General features: G+C 43.7%; 1 protein-coding gene across 2 annotated transcripts in view; it reads left to right on the top strand.

Moving 5' to 3' along the window:
* Positions 1-15,688, top strand: part of TNFRSF1A (TNF receptor superfamily member 1A) — a 51,778-nt gene extending 36,090 nt beyond the window's left edge. For both annotated transcript variants that reach the window (XM_072653723.1, XM_072653722.1), the window contains exons 2-10: positions 5,802-5,955; positions 6,466-6,594; positions 6,758-6,916; positions 7,193-7,271; positions 11,993-12,054; positions 12,192-12,302; positions 12,844-12,875; positions 13,189-13,450; positions 14,388-15,688. In XM_072653723.1, coding sequence (XP_072509824.1) covers positions 5,817-5,955; positions 6,466-6,594; positions 6,758-6,916; positions 7,193-7,271; positions 11,993-12,054; positions 12,192-12,302; positions 12,844-12,875; positions 13,189-13,450; positions 14,388-14,692 — 1,278 coding nt within the window. In that variant the 5' untranslated portion in view covers positions 5,802-5,816 and the 3' untranslated portion in view covers positions 14,693-15,688. The remainder of the gene's footprint in view (positions 1-5,801; positions 5,956-6,465; positions 6,595-6,757; positions 6,917-7,192; positions 7,272-11,992; positions 12,055-12,191; positions 12,303-12,843; positions 12,876-13,188; positions 13,451-14,387) is intronic.
* The last annotated feature ends 30 nt before the right edge of the window (positions 15,689-15,718 follow it).

Raw genomic sequence — 15,718 nt, 5'->3', positions numbered from 1 at the left:
ACAGTAGATATCTGGGAGATTTTTATTCATTTTCATTCACTTAGTCAACAAGTGATTGACTTCCTGACTGATACCTGAGAATGAATGACTACAGCTGTACATGGGATAAAGGGAGCTGGGAAGGAAGACAAGAGGTGGTTGCTAAAGTTTAGGTGTGAGTCAACGAGGACTTGGACTACATACAGGGTAATGAAGAGGAAGGGGGTGAATCTATGAGTAGAGAGGAAGAATTTCCAGGATGGATTGATTGGATTGGATTGGATCAATAAAATTGAACCACAGGAATCATGAAAATGATGCTTAGTGATGATGTCTAGGTAGGCAAAGAAAGTGATGAGTTTGGTTTTTGATAAGATTATTGCAGATTATGGTAGATATCTGGGAAACATCCAAGTGTAGGCATCCTCAAAGCATTGAGGGGTATGAAACTAGAAATATGATGAGAAGTTGGGGCTGAAGATATATTATCCCTTTTCTTTCTTTTTTTTTGGAGGTAGTTGGGGTTAAGTGACTCACTCAGGGTCACATAGCTATTAGATATCTGAGGTCAGACTTGAACTCAGGTCCTCCCAACTTCAGGGCTGGTGCTCTAATCCATTCTGCCACCTACCTGCCCCTCCCTTTGATTTATTTAAGCATTTATTGAATTCGCTGCGGTTGATGTGGTTCTCAACACCAAGGAAACTACTGTTTAAGAAGACATGTTATGAAAAGTGCCAGGTGAGCACTAGAGACCTATCATAAAGGCCAAAGAAGCATTGTGGCCCAGAATGGCTATGGGAGCTCAGGGGAGGGAAAGACAGATTATAGCAGATGAGGGTGGTCAGGGAAGGCTTCATGGAGGAAGCAGGAATTAAACTAGACTTGGGATATTAAAGTCTGAGACTAGATGAACTCCACTGAATTCCCCAAGGGTCCTGATAATAAGTGAAAGTTATACTTATAGGTTGATTAATTGATTTAAAAGCCTGAGTACTTTGGCCAACTGACTTTGGGGATGAATGGGAGAAGGGGTTGAGGGAAGGAAGTACAAGGAGTCCAGAGAGAACTTGTTATGGGACGCCTAGGGTCAGTCAAGGTTGGGACTGAAGAATTAATTGAGCTACACTCTGACTTTTATTCCCCACTTACCTTAGCACAGGAAATCACACTGACAAACTCTCTACAACCGGAAACTGTGGAGGAGGCAGGGGTGGGGGTGGCTGGTTACTGGGCCACCCCCTCGGCAGCCTCCCACTCTCACTAGAGTCCCAGCTCCTTGGGCTGGGACCTAAAGACCAAGTGTTGCTTTCTATTTGAAGGGCACATTTAGGGCAACTAACAACGGGCAACAAGCATTTAAATGCTCACTATATGCTAAGCTTTGGGGGTATATATGTGAGCAAAAGAGAAAGACAATCGCTGTGCTTGAGGAACTTACATAATAACGGGGAAGAGACACATAAAAGGAAGCCGAGGCAGTGGGGAGGGGGTGGGCAGACAAGGTCCACTGGAGATGATGGTAAAGTCGGGAGAGTCAGGAGCCCAGCCAGGAGGAGGAGGACGAGCTTGAAGTTGTCTAGAATCGTAGATCCGGTATCAGGAGACAATGTTGTCTAAGATGTCGAGCTCAAATAATGGCTCTGTTACTTGTTTACCTGTGGGATCATTTTGTCATATGTAAGGCAAAGGGACTGGACTTAGATAGTCTCTTGCTGCTCTCAATCTGGCCACAGTATTTCTCTAAGGAGTAGGATTAATTGGGATTTAGCTGAAAGGGGATGGCTCAACTGGGAAGAAGATATGGGGGGGGGGGGTCTCAGTGGGAAGATATTCAGGGTTATTGTGGGAAATAATGAACTGAAGGGCAGGGGGGATGGGGCATGATCTGATAGAGAGGAAGTGGAGGTCAGGGGATATTTCCCTTTGGGATGGATTGGGAAAAGAGAGTTGCTATTTCCTGGAATCTGTGGGCTAAACAGGATTGGGGACTGTTAACTGGACCTTTTTCTGGTGGATGGGGGAAGTGAGGAGGGGGATCTTGCACGTGAATGCCAGGGGTAGGCATACAATCTGAGGCCGTTGAGGAAGGGGAGGATGGTACATACACCCTTGCTACTATCTCATCCCCTTTGTCTTTCTGTTGAGTCATGACCCTTTCATGGCTACGAAGGTTGCCTGAGTCACTGGGCGTAGATGCTGGGAAAAGATTTCCCTTTCCCGGAGTTGGATTAACTCCTTAGGTGCTGGAGTAGAAAGAAATATGAACCACAAGACTGCTGTCTCTCATTCCGGGGAGTTTAGTACTCAATAGCCCAAGGCAGAACTCTTCTGGAAAAGATTTTTTCCTTAGGACAGATAGAGTGGGAGTTAAGGCTTCTGGTTCTGGTTCTTTTGTGTAAAACTGGCACACCGTCTTCCTTTCTCTGGGTCGCACTCTTCAGGGGAACAGTCCTTAGGGTCAGGCAAATCCTTTCTCATAATGAACCTAAATCTTTCTCATGTTGATTTAAAACTTATATCTTGTCCTCAGAGGAGGTGGTGAACAGCTTGATTCTGGGAAATGTCTCTGCAGGGAACTAGAGATGATGTGGCTACTCTGTATTGTTTTGGTATTTGGGAATAGACTTCTTCAATAGCCCTGTATTTGAGGCTTCTGGGTATGTGTCAGAGTGAACTGAAGTTATTCACCAGCTTTATGTGTACCTTGTGGGTTACACTGGTGCCACTGCAGCTAGGTGGCACAGTGGAAAGAGTGCCAAACCTGGAGTCGGGAACACTCATCTTCCTGTTTAAATCTGTCCTCAGATACTTCCTCGCTGTGTGACCCTGGACTTGTCACTTAACCCTGTTTGCCTTGGTTTCTTATCTGTAAAATGAGCTGGATAAGAAAATGGCAAACTACTCCTGTATCTTTACCAAGGAAACCCCAGAAATGGGTAAGAGAGAGTGGGACTTGACTGAAATGATTCAACAACAATAGCCCTGCAGCATTAGAAGCAGTCCAAATGGCTTGTGCTTGGTCTTTAAGGCGACAAAAGAGCAATGAATCATGATGCTTGACTTGTCCACAAGGTGGTGCTATACTCAAACCATGAGGGACACACTCGTGCGAGAATCACGCACTGCTTACACCACTGAGTGACACACTTTTATTCAGTTGGGTAAATGAAAACTCATACTAGCTGGGTTCTGAAGTTAGTGATTGGGAATGACATCAAATATTTCTTAAGATCGTTTAAAAAAATTTAGGAAGTCTGTTGCTTCAAACTCATCGCCCATTTTGGCTTTCTTCTCCCTGCTAAAGCCCCCTTCATTTGCAGAACACAGGCAGACAACGTACTGGGGCCACTTAGTTTACTAGTGATAGTAAAAATGAAAGAAAAGCTCAAGTGTTCCCTTAGGGAGCCCTCAGTGCAGCCATCTCCTGCCACTCCGGACTGTCCTCCCTGCTCTTGGGTGCAGTGTAGGATTTCTGAACCTCACTCACCTACACATCATGGAAAACAAATAAGGGGAGGGTGGAGGAGGTACCTGTCATGTGGGTCTTCACAATAGCTGCTATTTTCCTGCCCACGAGGTCTTCCTCTAATTCTGGTCTCCACTTCTATATCTGGTCTTCGAACAACATTGGTACATGGCCACTAGCCACAGTCCCGTCTTAGATTTTCTGCTCTGGGTTCTAGTCACCACACATAGAAATGGGGGCCATTGCAAACAGCAACTCAGATATCTAACTCTTAAAGTTCACCAGTCTTAGCTGTTTCACATGTGGGGACCTTTAGTCTGACTGCACTCTTCATATTTATAAAGTGTTTAACAGCGTGTCTGGCACATAGTAGGTGTTTAACAAATGCTCACTGCGTTCTCATCTCCCTGAATTTGCAGAAGAAATCTCTTTTGAGGGCAAAGGAAAGGAAGGAGAGGAAACCCAATTCTGGACGCTTGTGTCCTGCACACTCCTTTCCTCCATGATTTCCTTCTGAGGCAGAATCTCCTCCGCACCCTCCCCCAGGAATTCTTACCTATTTGAAATGTTTCCTCTCTTGAAACTCAGGGAGGCTTGCATAGTGATCATCAGCATTCTCCCACCGTCCTCAACTCGTTATCCTCTGAGGGTATCAGTAAAAGATGGTTTGGAATAGTTAAAGGCCTGACATTGGTCCAGGTTACATTTATCTGAAAGAGTTGATTTTTGAACGTAGCTGTTACTCTGCTGAGGCTAAAGGGTTAGATCAGTGGTGGGGAAGTCCTTTCTTCCTCTTGGCTGTGTTTTCTCTGATATGATTATAATAGGGGTACATCATGTTCCTGTAATGGAGTTATCCAGGATGGTTTCCAATAATGGCCCACAGGAGGGAGCTGCTGTTTGTTAGGAGAGGCTCCAGCACAAATTTTGGGAGTTCAAGTTAGAAAGATGGTGAAGGACTGGAACCTAGGAGAACCACTCCATGAAAGGGAAGGGGCAACCCTCCTGGAGTTGTATTTGCCATGGCTCTGGCTCTGGTCTGCCAATTCCTTTGGAGTTGATAGACAGAGTTGATCTCATAGGTTTCCAACCTCCCCCATCTCTGGAATGTGCACCCACCAAGGGAGGGTCGCTGGCATCTTCTGCTTTGTAGACTGTTCCAATCTGGGTGCCTGCCCATTGCAGCGCAGGAATACATCAAGTCTTTTCTTTCCATATGACTCTTTTCTTCTTCTGATATAATCACTGAGTCCAGGTAAAGTCCTGTGAGATTCCAACTCCTGGGGTGCTCTCTGATGAGCTCTCTTGCTTTGGAGATTATGGGTATTTAAAGATATTCTTGGAGAGTTCCTTTATAGGCATTTGACATACTCCTACAATTATGAGTACCACCAGCTCATAGTCCTGACCTCCCCAGAAGTTAGATTACTTTGAGGACATGTATTTCTACTTAAAGAGAGACGAGAGACCATACTCTCCAGTTTGCAAAAGGAAAAATGATGGCCTAGAGGGAGCAAGGGGCTTACTTGTGGCTCTCCAGCCAAGTTGGAGATGGAGTTAAGATCTAGGAATTCATGGGACCTCTTTTAGCATTATGGTAGTGAAAAAGGGGTAAATGCCCTGGGTACACAGCCCAGAAAGGGGTTATGAAGTATTTCTTCCAACCTGGAGAGTGCATCCCACTGTGGCAAAGCATAAAATCAGACTTTGGAACTTGATTGTCTTAAGACAATCAAGATTTCATTCATCCTTTGACCCAAGATAAGACCTGTTCATGACCTCTTCCTCTCTGACAGGTACTCCTGATCCATATGCCTTTCCCCATTCTTTTATTTACCAAGTCTGTGTTTACTGTTACCCAGCATTTGCCCCACCTTTACACTTTTCACCCTGGGCCTGGGGGCAGAGGTTACAGAGATATGTACATTAGTGTTATAATTCTTGGCATTTGCCTTGGAACATTAGAAAAAAAAACCTACTAAAACCTCCCCTCACTAAAACTCTGATTGTATTTCTGCCCCAAATCACTCTTCTTCTCAGGGCTGTTCATTGGAAGGAAAATGATTAGGAAGGAAAATAAATTAGGACAACTGAACTCCATTTGAGGAGGAATGAAATGGAATGTAGGCAAAGCATAAAATGTAGTTGTCTTTGACGCCCCTGCTATTGATAAAGGAGAGACAAGATAACTACTGGTGAAGTAGTTAGAGATGGAAGGCTTCTTGGAGAAGGTGAATCAAATTAGACATTAAAAGGTGGGAGAGATTTGGATAGGATCAAGACCTCTCAGGTTTCTGTGCCTTCACCATTTTTCCCTGATAGGTTGTTTTTTTTCTGTCTGATTTTTCTCCAGGTGGCCCTGGCCCTGATGGTGGGACTATACCTTCCTGTTGCTCCTGGCATGTCTACCCACAAGAGGCATCAAGAAAAGAGAGACATTGAGTGTCCCCAGGGGAAATATAAGCATCCCACAAATGAATCTATCTGTTGTCTCAAATGTCACAAAGGTATGAAGTGGTGATAGTAGTGGATTCCTTCACAGAGCTGATCACCATTTTTGGGGGTAAAAATAAATTTTTGTTAGTATCACACATCACTTACATTTCCTTAAAAATTTTTTTCATCACCTATGTATTGTTACCTCCTCCAGTCATTCTTTTTATAGTAGAGTAAAAAAAAGTTCAGCAAAATTAACCAATGTATTAAAAAAAAGTCTGATGTTATGTGTAGCATTCCACACTTCATAGCCCCCTACTTCTGCAAAGAAGTGAGAAGTGTCTTCTCTTAATCTCTTTCTTGGGTACCAAATTTGGTCATTAACTGGATGCTTTTCCTAAAGGCTTCATGCACTTTCATACCCAGGGTCTCCCTAGCATACCAATTTCTCTGACTTCTCTCCAAAATAGATCCCCACATCCCCTGGTCTTGTCCCTGTTGGGATAGAGATCCTCTCTGATCCTCAGTTTACTCTCATGCCCCAGCTGACCTACCTAGTCTAACTCTCTACCTTACTGTAGGGACTTACTTGGAGGAGGACTGTGGCGGCCCAGATCTTGCACCTAACTGTAAGACTTGTGAGAAGGGCACATACACAGAGATAGAGAACTACCTCTCAAGGTGTCATAGCTGTTCTATCTGCAGAAAAGGTGAGTCCTTGGGAGGCAGATGGAGCCCATTAGCAGGGAGGTTCCATAAATGGTGTTCTCAATGAAGGCTGGTTAGAGGGTGGATAGCATGAGTAATGGTAAGAAAAGAAATAACAGACAATAGAGTTGGTTTCTTAAAAGGTCTTTCATCTCTTCTTAACAGAAATGGGCCAGATAGAGAAGAAAAACTGCACTGTCTCAAGAAACACAGTGTGTGGGTGTGGGGAGAACCAGTATCAACAAAGACAAGGGAGAGAAGATAATGGACTCTTTAGATGTGTCAACTGCAATCCGTGCCTCAATGGCACGATACAGCATCCATGTGAGCACACCATTCCCCATAACCTCACAATTTCCTCTGACCACAAGTTCCTCTCCTTCCTTTTTGGAATAAATGTTTTCATTTCCCCACTAACATCTCCCTTTCCCTTTTCGGTTGAATGAACATTCCCTTTTCCCTACTTCCTAAAGTGGTCTCTATAGTTCATTTACCAAAGGCTTTCTCCACCATCCAAAAAGCACATCCCCTCCCCTGTGTAGTGCCAGGTCCTTCTTCCTGTCTTGAGAGTTCATTTTAATGCATTCCATTTACCTACAGGTCAGGAGAAACAGGATGCTGTGTGTATCTGTAATACAGATTTCTTTTGGGACGATAACAAATGCATCTCATGTAGTGAGTAAGTATTTCTTGTCAGTCCTTGGGGTGAGAGGTGGGTGTTGAGGGTGGAAAGGAAGAAAATGGTTAGGGAAGCTATTGGGAGGACTAAGGGAAGTGCTGGTGAGGGATGGGAAGGTACCATATACCCCACTGTCTCTTTGCTCCATTCCAGAGACCATAGAGCTCCCTTCCCCGCTTTTTACCCTCACATTGAGGTCCCGTGTGTCAAGAAGATTTTGAGAAGGATCAATTTAGAGAAGCAGACATACGCTGTCCAAGCTCCAAAGCTACATTTTAATGTTTTATGTATCAGTAAAGCCCTTCATTCAAGCTACCTTTTCCACTTTTGTCTATACCAACACTCAGAGCCCTATACCAGATCTCATCATCTACTAGGACTAATCCTCTTTTTTAATAAAATAATGTTATGGAGGAGAGAAATGGAATGTAGGCAAAGCATAAAATGTAGTTGTCTTTGAACCTCTTACTGTTGATAAGGGAGAGACAAGATAACCACTAGTGAAGTAGTTGGAAGACTTCTAATAAAACTCTTTTTTGTTCAGTCATTTTCAGTTGTGTCTGACCTCATTTGGGCAAATTCTTGGCAAAGATACTGGAGTGGTTTGCCATTTCCTTCTCCAGCTCATCTTACAGATGAGAAAACTGAGGCAAACAGGGTTAAGTGACTTGTCCAGGGTCACACAGCTAGTAAGTGTCTGGATTTGAACTCAGGAAGATGAGTTTTACTGATGTCAGGCCTGACACTGTATCCACTATGCCACCTACCTTCCGAGGACTATGTTTAGGAATTATTAAGTATGTGACAGAACTGTATATCTTACTGAATACCACCTCCCTCCCCCCAACCCCCAACCCCCAATCTCATCAGCTTTCACTCAGTACTTGAAGCTGGAATACAATTTGGAAATAAGGCATTTAATAATGATAACTTAAGGCAGTGAATCAGGTCTGGCCTACCTATGCTAGTGCCCAATTTATTGTGACTGTTATGGTTCCATCAGTTTTGTGGTTTGGGGGCCTGTTCGTGAGGTGAACTTCATTTATTCTTCTAGACAATATGCTTCTAGCTGTTGCTACCAAGTGAACACTCTTGCCTTCCCCCACCCCCAATATTTTTTTCAGGTATAACTTTAGAACTAGAAGACAAAGAACCCAACCTATCTATATTTAAATAAAAATAAAAATGTTTCTTTATGACCAAAAAAAGGTCAATTCAATTACCAAAAATAAAGTAGAATTTTAAAAAGTACAAAAAAATAATCTTTTAATTTGATTGTGATAGAACTCTTTTTAATTTGGTCTATTATCCACTGTTTTAAATAAAATAAAATTGTTCAGTTGTTTTTAAATAATATTTATCCCTTTCACAACGAAGGGGTTAGAGCCTTGGTGCCCCCTCTTTCCCCGCCATGTGAGAAATCCAACCTTCCTTCATACCAGAGATGAAGTCTGATTTTTTTTCTTCTATGGTGGGGGTGGGTGAGGGGTTCTATAGTACCTTATTGTAAAATTTGGATTAAGTATTTGGTCATAGGCTCTATGCCATCTGTTGGCCAAATGGTGTCTTCAGTTTCCACAAAACTCTCCCCCAAATTCCCATTTAATTTCTTATGCCAACTCGTAATACATCAAAACTGCGATGAAGAAAGTCGAGATGTGGAAGGGATAACTGTAAAATTAGTGTTTAGAGACTATATGAATAAAACTTTGCAACAGACTTAATTACTAAGAGCTGTCCACCATTTGGGTCCTGACATGTCTCTAGCCCTACTCCCCTTCAGGTACTTCTGTGATCTGGCCAAACTGAGCTTCGTGCTGTTCTCCAAACTCAGCATTCTGTCTCCTGCCTTTGTTCTTGTCTCCCCTAGCGGGAATGCATTCCTGCTTCACTTCTGCCTTTCTCAGATTCATCTGGGGCTGCGGCTTTAGTGCCACCTCCTGGTGAAGTCTTTTCTGATTCCCCTTGAGACATTAACGTTCTCTCCCTTAAACTATTCTTAAAACTGTTGGTCTGATCTTTTCTTTGCCCTCTTCCTTCTTTACTCTGTGTTATACTTATCTGTGTTCATATTATTTCTCCACTGGAGAAGGAAAGCTTATTGGAAGCAGGGACATTTTTTTGTCTTTTTGCCATGTATATAGTGTGTGCTTAATAAAATATTTATTGAATTCAAGCAAGTGTCCTCAGGACTGTCCTAAGCAGTCTCTTATACAGAAAGCAATCTTTATTGCCCATTTGCTAATTATGTTGTTAGTTTATTAACTACATAATTAGCCACCTTTGGCTGGTGTTTGGTGAAGGTAAATATTTGTGTCATATACATTTCTTCACTCAGGATAGAGAATTCATTTAAATTTCCTTCTTTACATGATTTGTCTCAGATCCTACTTTGGGGCAATCTTCACTTGGTGTTCTGAAAAATCCTTCCTGGGGATCACTTGTACACAGCAATTCTGGTACCCTGGGCCCCTGTACATGTTTCTCCTACTTCTGTCCAACATGTCTTGTCTCTTCTGGTCTCTGTGTTTGTCCTTCATTTTCGAAGAAGACCATGACATCAGAGAAATGATGACATGACTTGCACTTGACTTTGTTTTGAGTGAGGGCTGTGCAGGTCACCAGTCTCACTTTCTCCTCCTGAGCCATCTGGATCCAGTGACCAGATATTCATCAGGATGATTGGAGAAGGCCCAGGATGCGCACTGGGAGGCCTTGGTCTCTTGTGGTCTCTGAGCCTCTGCAGGAGAATTTCAGACTGTGGAATCCCTAGGGGAAAGAGCACTGGACTTGGAGTCAGAAGGCCCATGTTTTAGTACTGCCTCCAGAACTCACTAGCTTTGTGAGCTGGGGTAGTTATATAACCTCTCTGAGTTTGGGTAAAAGGAAGATAGCAATACATTATTATATTTATTATACAGTAATACATGTGCCTCTCCCAAAGAACTGTTGTGAAGAAAACACTTGGTAAATCTTAAAGCACCATATAAATGTATGGAGTATCTCCATAGCCTTATCAACAAACTGTTCTACCCCTTCTTTTTAATCCTCTTCAATTCTCACCTTCTCTAGGGGTTTGTCTAAACTAGCTGGACTCGGTTCCGACCACTCTAAAACATTCCAAAAGCCCTCACCGTTTGTACTAATAAAAAGAGCTGTATGTACAGGCAGGGGTGCAGTGGGAGATGTTTAACCACAATGGACAATTAAGTTTAATTGGCATTATTAATTATTTCTCCTTTGCTCTCTTAAACCTAAACAGTTAAGAAAACAATAAATGCAGCCCTGATTTGTAGTGTTTTCAGATTTCTGAGGAGTAAATACACTGAAATATAACTTTATACTAACTGCCTGGACATTCTTAATTACGGTCTTGTTTCTGTTCTATTTTTCATAAGTGTCCATTTGCTTTATTTTCTCCTTTAGGCCCTATGTTACAGAAAGTTTAGGATATGCAAGGGAGCTTGGAAGTCACCTAGTCCAGAGATTTCAAATAGAAAACAGAGCCACTAAGCTGTACCTCAGGATCCCTGTGAGCTGTTATTGACTTAGAAAACTATATGTTAATATTATGATCTATTATATATATATGTAATATAGATATACATGTGTGAGTGTGTATGTGTGTGTGTGTGTGTGTGTGTGTGTGTGTGTGTGTGTATACACAGCTAAGTGGCAAAGTGAATAAAGCACCAGGCTCAGAGACAGGAAGACCTGCTTCAGACACTTGCTAACTATATGACCCCGAGCAAGTCACTTAACCCTATTTGCCTCAGTTTCCTCATCTGTAAAATGAGCTGGAGAAGGAAATGGCAAAGAAATCTAGTATCTTTGCCAGGAAAACCGCAAAAGGTATCATAGTTGGATATGACTGAAAAACAACTGAACAATTGTATTTTAAAATTTATTTTGATATTTTGCAGTTATATTTTAATCTGGTTTGGGCTGCACTTGGGAATATTGTGGGCTGCTGAGAATATATCTGGTATCTCTGATCTAGTCCAAATCCCTGATTTTACACAGAAAGAAACAGGTCCCAGGGAGATTTAAAGTCTTACCCATACCTTTCATATCTAAAATTCTTTGATTTTGTTTTATTTCTCTATATTTTCCATTAGCGTGTAGTGCAGGCCAAATGCCATTGTGCTGAATAAAGTTATAATGAATGAATTTTCTGTATAAGATTTCCAAGACCCCATCAAAGGCTTGCTTAATTAATATATATATGTATACATGAACATATATACATATATTTAGTATATTGAAATGTATTTGAAGTAAAATAACCAATACTGTTACAAAAGCCCATTTAAAAGTTATTTATTGAAACAACATCCAGTTCAGCCAAATTCCAACATGTTATATGTACAGCATTTTGGAATTTATTCTAAAGAGATGTCTTTATATATGACTCTAAGAACAGCTTATGGTTTTATATTACTTTAACATTTTTTTACTTTTATGTTTTTGTATTACTTTAAGCTTTTCAAAGTGATTTACATAATTATCTTAGTTAGTCTTCACAACAACCTGAAAAGTACTTACTACACAGGATGAAACGGAACTCAAAGGACTAAAGTAACTTCTATTAAGGAGGCAGAATTTAAATCCAGGCCTTGGTGCCTGCGTGGACTACTCTGTCTAAGAATAGCCTTAGTGATGCTGACTGACTGATTTGTATTTGGCCAGAAATATTTACCCATTTCTTTCTCTTCTTTCAGGTGTGTGCCAGGGAAAAAGTGCAGTGTTGTCTGCCCCTCAAGGTCTATTCAGGAGGAATCAGGTGAGACTTAGTTAACTAGAGTACAGGATTCTCACAGTCCATTTCCTCCAGCCTTGCTCCCCTCTATGCAGCTTCCCCTCTTTCCTTCCTTTTTTTTTTTTTTCCTGTTCACATATTAAGACTTTCTTTGCCCTTAGGTTCAGTGCTGATGCCTTTGGTGATCTTTTTGGGATTTTGCTGCCTCTCTCTCATCTTCATTGTTTTCTTTTGTCATTACCCTCGATGGAGGTCCAAACTGTATGTAATTGGTGAGTAGAGCCTTGGGGTGGTATTTGGTGAGGATAAGAGGAAATACTGTGGGATGGGCTGTTGGGTAACTGGTAATAACTTCATGTATATAGCTTTAAGGTTTACATAACTTTTCGCCCAACATCTGTGAAATTGGTAGTAGAAGCAGTATTACTTCCATTTTACAGCAGAAGAAACTCAGACTGAGGGGGGAAGTTGAGCAGCTTCCTGAGGGTTATGTAGCTGGGGTCACAGGTTCATAAAGTTAAAAATGGAGGAAGATTAGAGGTGATCTCGTCTGACCCCCTCATTCTGAAGATGGGGAAAGGGAGGTCCCAGACAAGGGGGAAGTGTTAAGAAGCTTGCACCTGGGACACAGATGACCTTTTGCTGAGTCAGAACTTCCTTCAGACTGAGAAAGCACGCAGCCTCTTGTGCGTGTCATCAGAGGTCCCCATGGTAGTGAGGTTTTTTGGGGGGGAAGAGGGTGGTTAGAGAAGGGAAAGGGAAGGCATGGATGGGGAAGTGAAAACTGTGATGTCTTTGTTTCTCCTTTTTCAGTCTGTGGGAGACAGTCTGCTCCTGTAAAAGAGGTAAGGATGAGACCAGAGGTGGGACCCCCTTTAGCTCCCCTCCCCTTCCCCTTGCTGGCGGTCTCTACTCCCCTCATCCCTCCAACACCTCACTCCCTAAATCTCTAACCCACAGCCCGAACCCCCTAAATCATTTCTGCCCTCTCCCCCCTCCCCTAATTCCTCATCTCGCCTCCTTTATCAAGGCTCGGGGCTAAGCCCCTCCTGCCCCACCTACTGCCTTCAGGCTCCATGGTAGGGATGGCCCGCGGGGATACAGACCAGGCAGAGAGGGGGCGTGGCTCCCCATAACTCCTCCCCATAATTCTTCCAGGAAGAAAATGAGCGGCCTCTGGTCACACCCCCTACCTTGAATTTCACTCCCTCCTCCCCCCAAACCCTCCCCTCCCCGCCTCCCCCCACCTACGCACCTGTCTCCACGCCGGCCCTCCCCTCGAGCAATTGGTCGACTGTGTACAATGTACAACCTATCGTGACTCTGGCACCACCCCACCAGCGGGCGGAACCCTTCATTCCGGGCGCCCAGATGCCTTCGGACTGCGTCACGTCTGACGTCACCGCCCTACGCCTTGACAGTGAGTGCCCCGCCCGCCCAGCTTGACCTCGGAGGCAGCTCGTCCCTCCCCCAGGATAGGAAAGGAGCGCGCTTGCGCAGGGTCTTACTTGGAAAAGGGATGGGTTGTGGGGCAATCTGGAAGGCAGATGGGGTGAGGGTGGTAGGATGACTGCATTGATAAATACAGAGCGGTTTGGAATTGGTCTGTGCCAGCCCCCCCCGCCAAGTGCCTGCAGTGGCTAGGGTACTGAGTGCGAGTCAGGGCTGCCCCAGTTTCCGATTCTGACGTGGAATCCTGAACAAGTGCCCACCACTCTGCCCCGCTTTCCTCATCTGCGAAAGAGGGATAACTAGTATCCTCCTTTATTGTTTTTGTTCCACTGGCTGTTATCTAACAGTGAATTTTATAGCTGTGCTTGCTATACTAGTAGCACTCACCTTACTGTTTTAAGGATCAAATGAAATAATGTTGCTAAAGCCCTTTGTAAACCTTAAAAGTGCTATATAAATGTTATTATTGTTATAGGTGAAAAAACTGAGGTTCAGAGGGGTTATGACTTGCCCAAAGTCACAAAGGTGGGGGAGTAGGTCACAGTGGTGGGGTCCAAGTCCAATCCAGTAAATATTTATTAAGCGTCTATGATATGCCAGGAACTGACAGTGCTAAGTGATGGGGATGCAATTAGTAAAAAGGATAGCCCTTGCCCTCAAGAAGGTTACATTGTAACTGGAGTTCAGGTGGGGGTGGGGAGACAACATAGACAAGAATTGATGAAGTGCTTACTCAGTGCAAAGCATTGGATTAAACTCTGGAGATATAAAAAAGCAAAGTAAGGTGCCCAGGGAGGTCACATGCGAATGGGGAAGAAAATGCAAGCCAGCCTTTCCCCTCTGCCCTGTGCTGTTGAAGCTGATTAGCCATCCCTTCATATGCTTTCCCTCTTTCCATCCCACAGAACCAGCCAAGCTGTATGTAGTGGTAGACGAGGTGCCCCCCTCCCGCTGGAAGGAGTTCATCCGTCGTTTGGGACTGGGAGAGCATTATATTGAATTCCTTGAGATGCAGAACCCCCGATGCCTGAGAGAAGCCCACTACAGCATGCTGGCAGCATGGCAGAAGGGAGTACCCCAGCACCAGGCCACTCTTGAAGTGCTGGCCCAGGTGCTCACTGACATGGGTTTAGACGGTTGCCTGCAGAACATCAAAGAGACTTTGAAGCTGGGCAGCCCCTCAGGACTTTTGTATCCTCTCCCTAGGTGAGGCTGCACCAAGCACAGCTTTCCCTTTTTGTGGCCTCATCCTTCCTGGATCCTTCATGCATATGGGACCTAGTCCCCAAGACTTCTTTCCTTTCCTAGGAAGGACTTAGAAGAGTCCCAGGGCAGGAGTCCCAGGGCATCCCGTCCTGGATGGAAATACCCTGTGCCTTTCCAAGTCGGCAGTCTTTGGGGGCCCCATTTCTGGAACGCCCCTACTCAGCTCATTGTTTATTTGGTGCTATAGGCTGTCAGGGGTGTACCAGTCTAGCACCCTGACTTTCTCAGCTATTTATGCACTCTGTGAATGTGGAAGAGTAAAAGGAACACTGCTAAGTAGGGTGTGGTTTTTACCAAACTCTGCATTGTCTGAGTACAGTTGGGGATCTCTGGGATGTATTTGAGGATGCAGCTAAAACATGGCAGGCTTGTGCCTGGAGCACTAATGGATGGAGTACAGGTCACTCAGGGCTACAGATAAATAGACTTGGGCCCCCTGGCTTGATCACTGCTCCTCTATACATGGTAAATGAGCAATCTTTGTAACATTTTTTTTTACACTAATGTAAACCCAGCATCGTTCCTTCCTCCTCGTACCTCCTCACATGGTTTCCTCTTTTATCTCAGTTTAGAGGAGTGGGAGTCAAATGCTAGGTGTCATATGGGTTAGAAGGCTGAAGGCAGAGGCCAGAACTCTCTTTTTGTAAATATTGTACACTAAACCTTTTGGAATTAAAGCTCTGGATCACTTAGCAAATGGATTACATTTGTTGTGTTGGCTTTGGCTGTTTGAGGCCAATGGCTCTACAAAGGAAGAGATCAAAGGGGGCAAGAGGGGGCAAGAATACCACCAAGGCTCCAGATGACAGTAATTTGGACCAGCAGATGTGAGGATGGAGGCAGAACTGGAAGACCCTGAGAAGAAGGAAGATTGGGAGTGATGCCAAGAAGGTATCAATTTTCTAGTTTTGGTTGTGAAAGAATAAATATGTTGCCCAGGCTTGTGCTGCCCTCTTCTGGTTTCACCCCA

This window comes from Notamacropus eugenii, chromosome 3 (genome assembly GCF_028372415.1).
Source record: "Notamacropus eugenii isolate mMacEug1 chromosome 3, mMacEug1.pri_v2, whole genome shotgun sequence".
In the NCBI taxonomy this organism is placed as follows: Eukaryota; Metazoa; Chordata; class Mammalia; order Diprotodontia; family Macropodidae; genus Notamacropus; species Notamacropus eugenii.
This window is presented reverse-complemented; position numbering and strand designations above follow the sequence as displayed.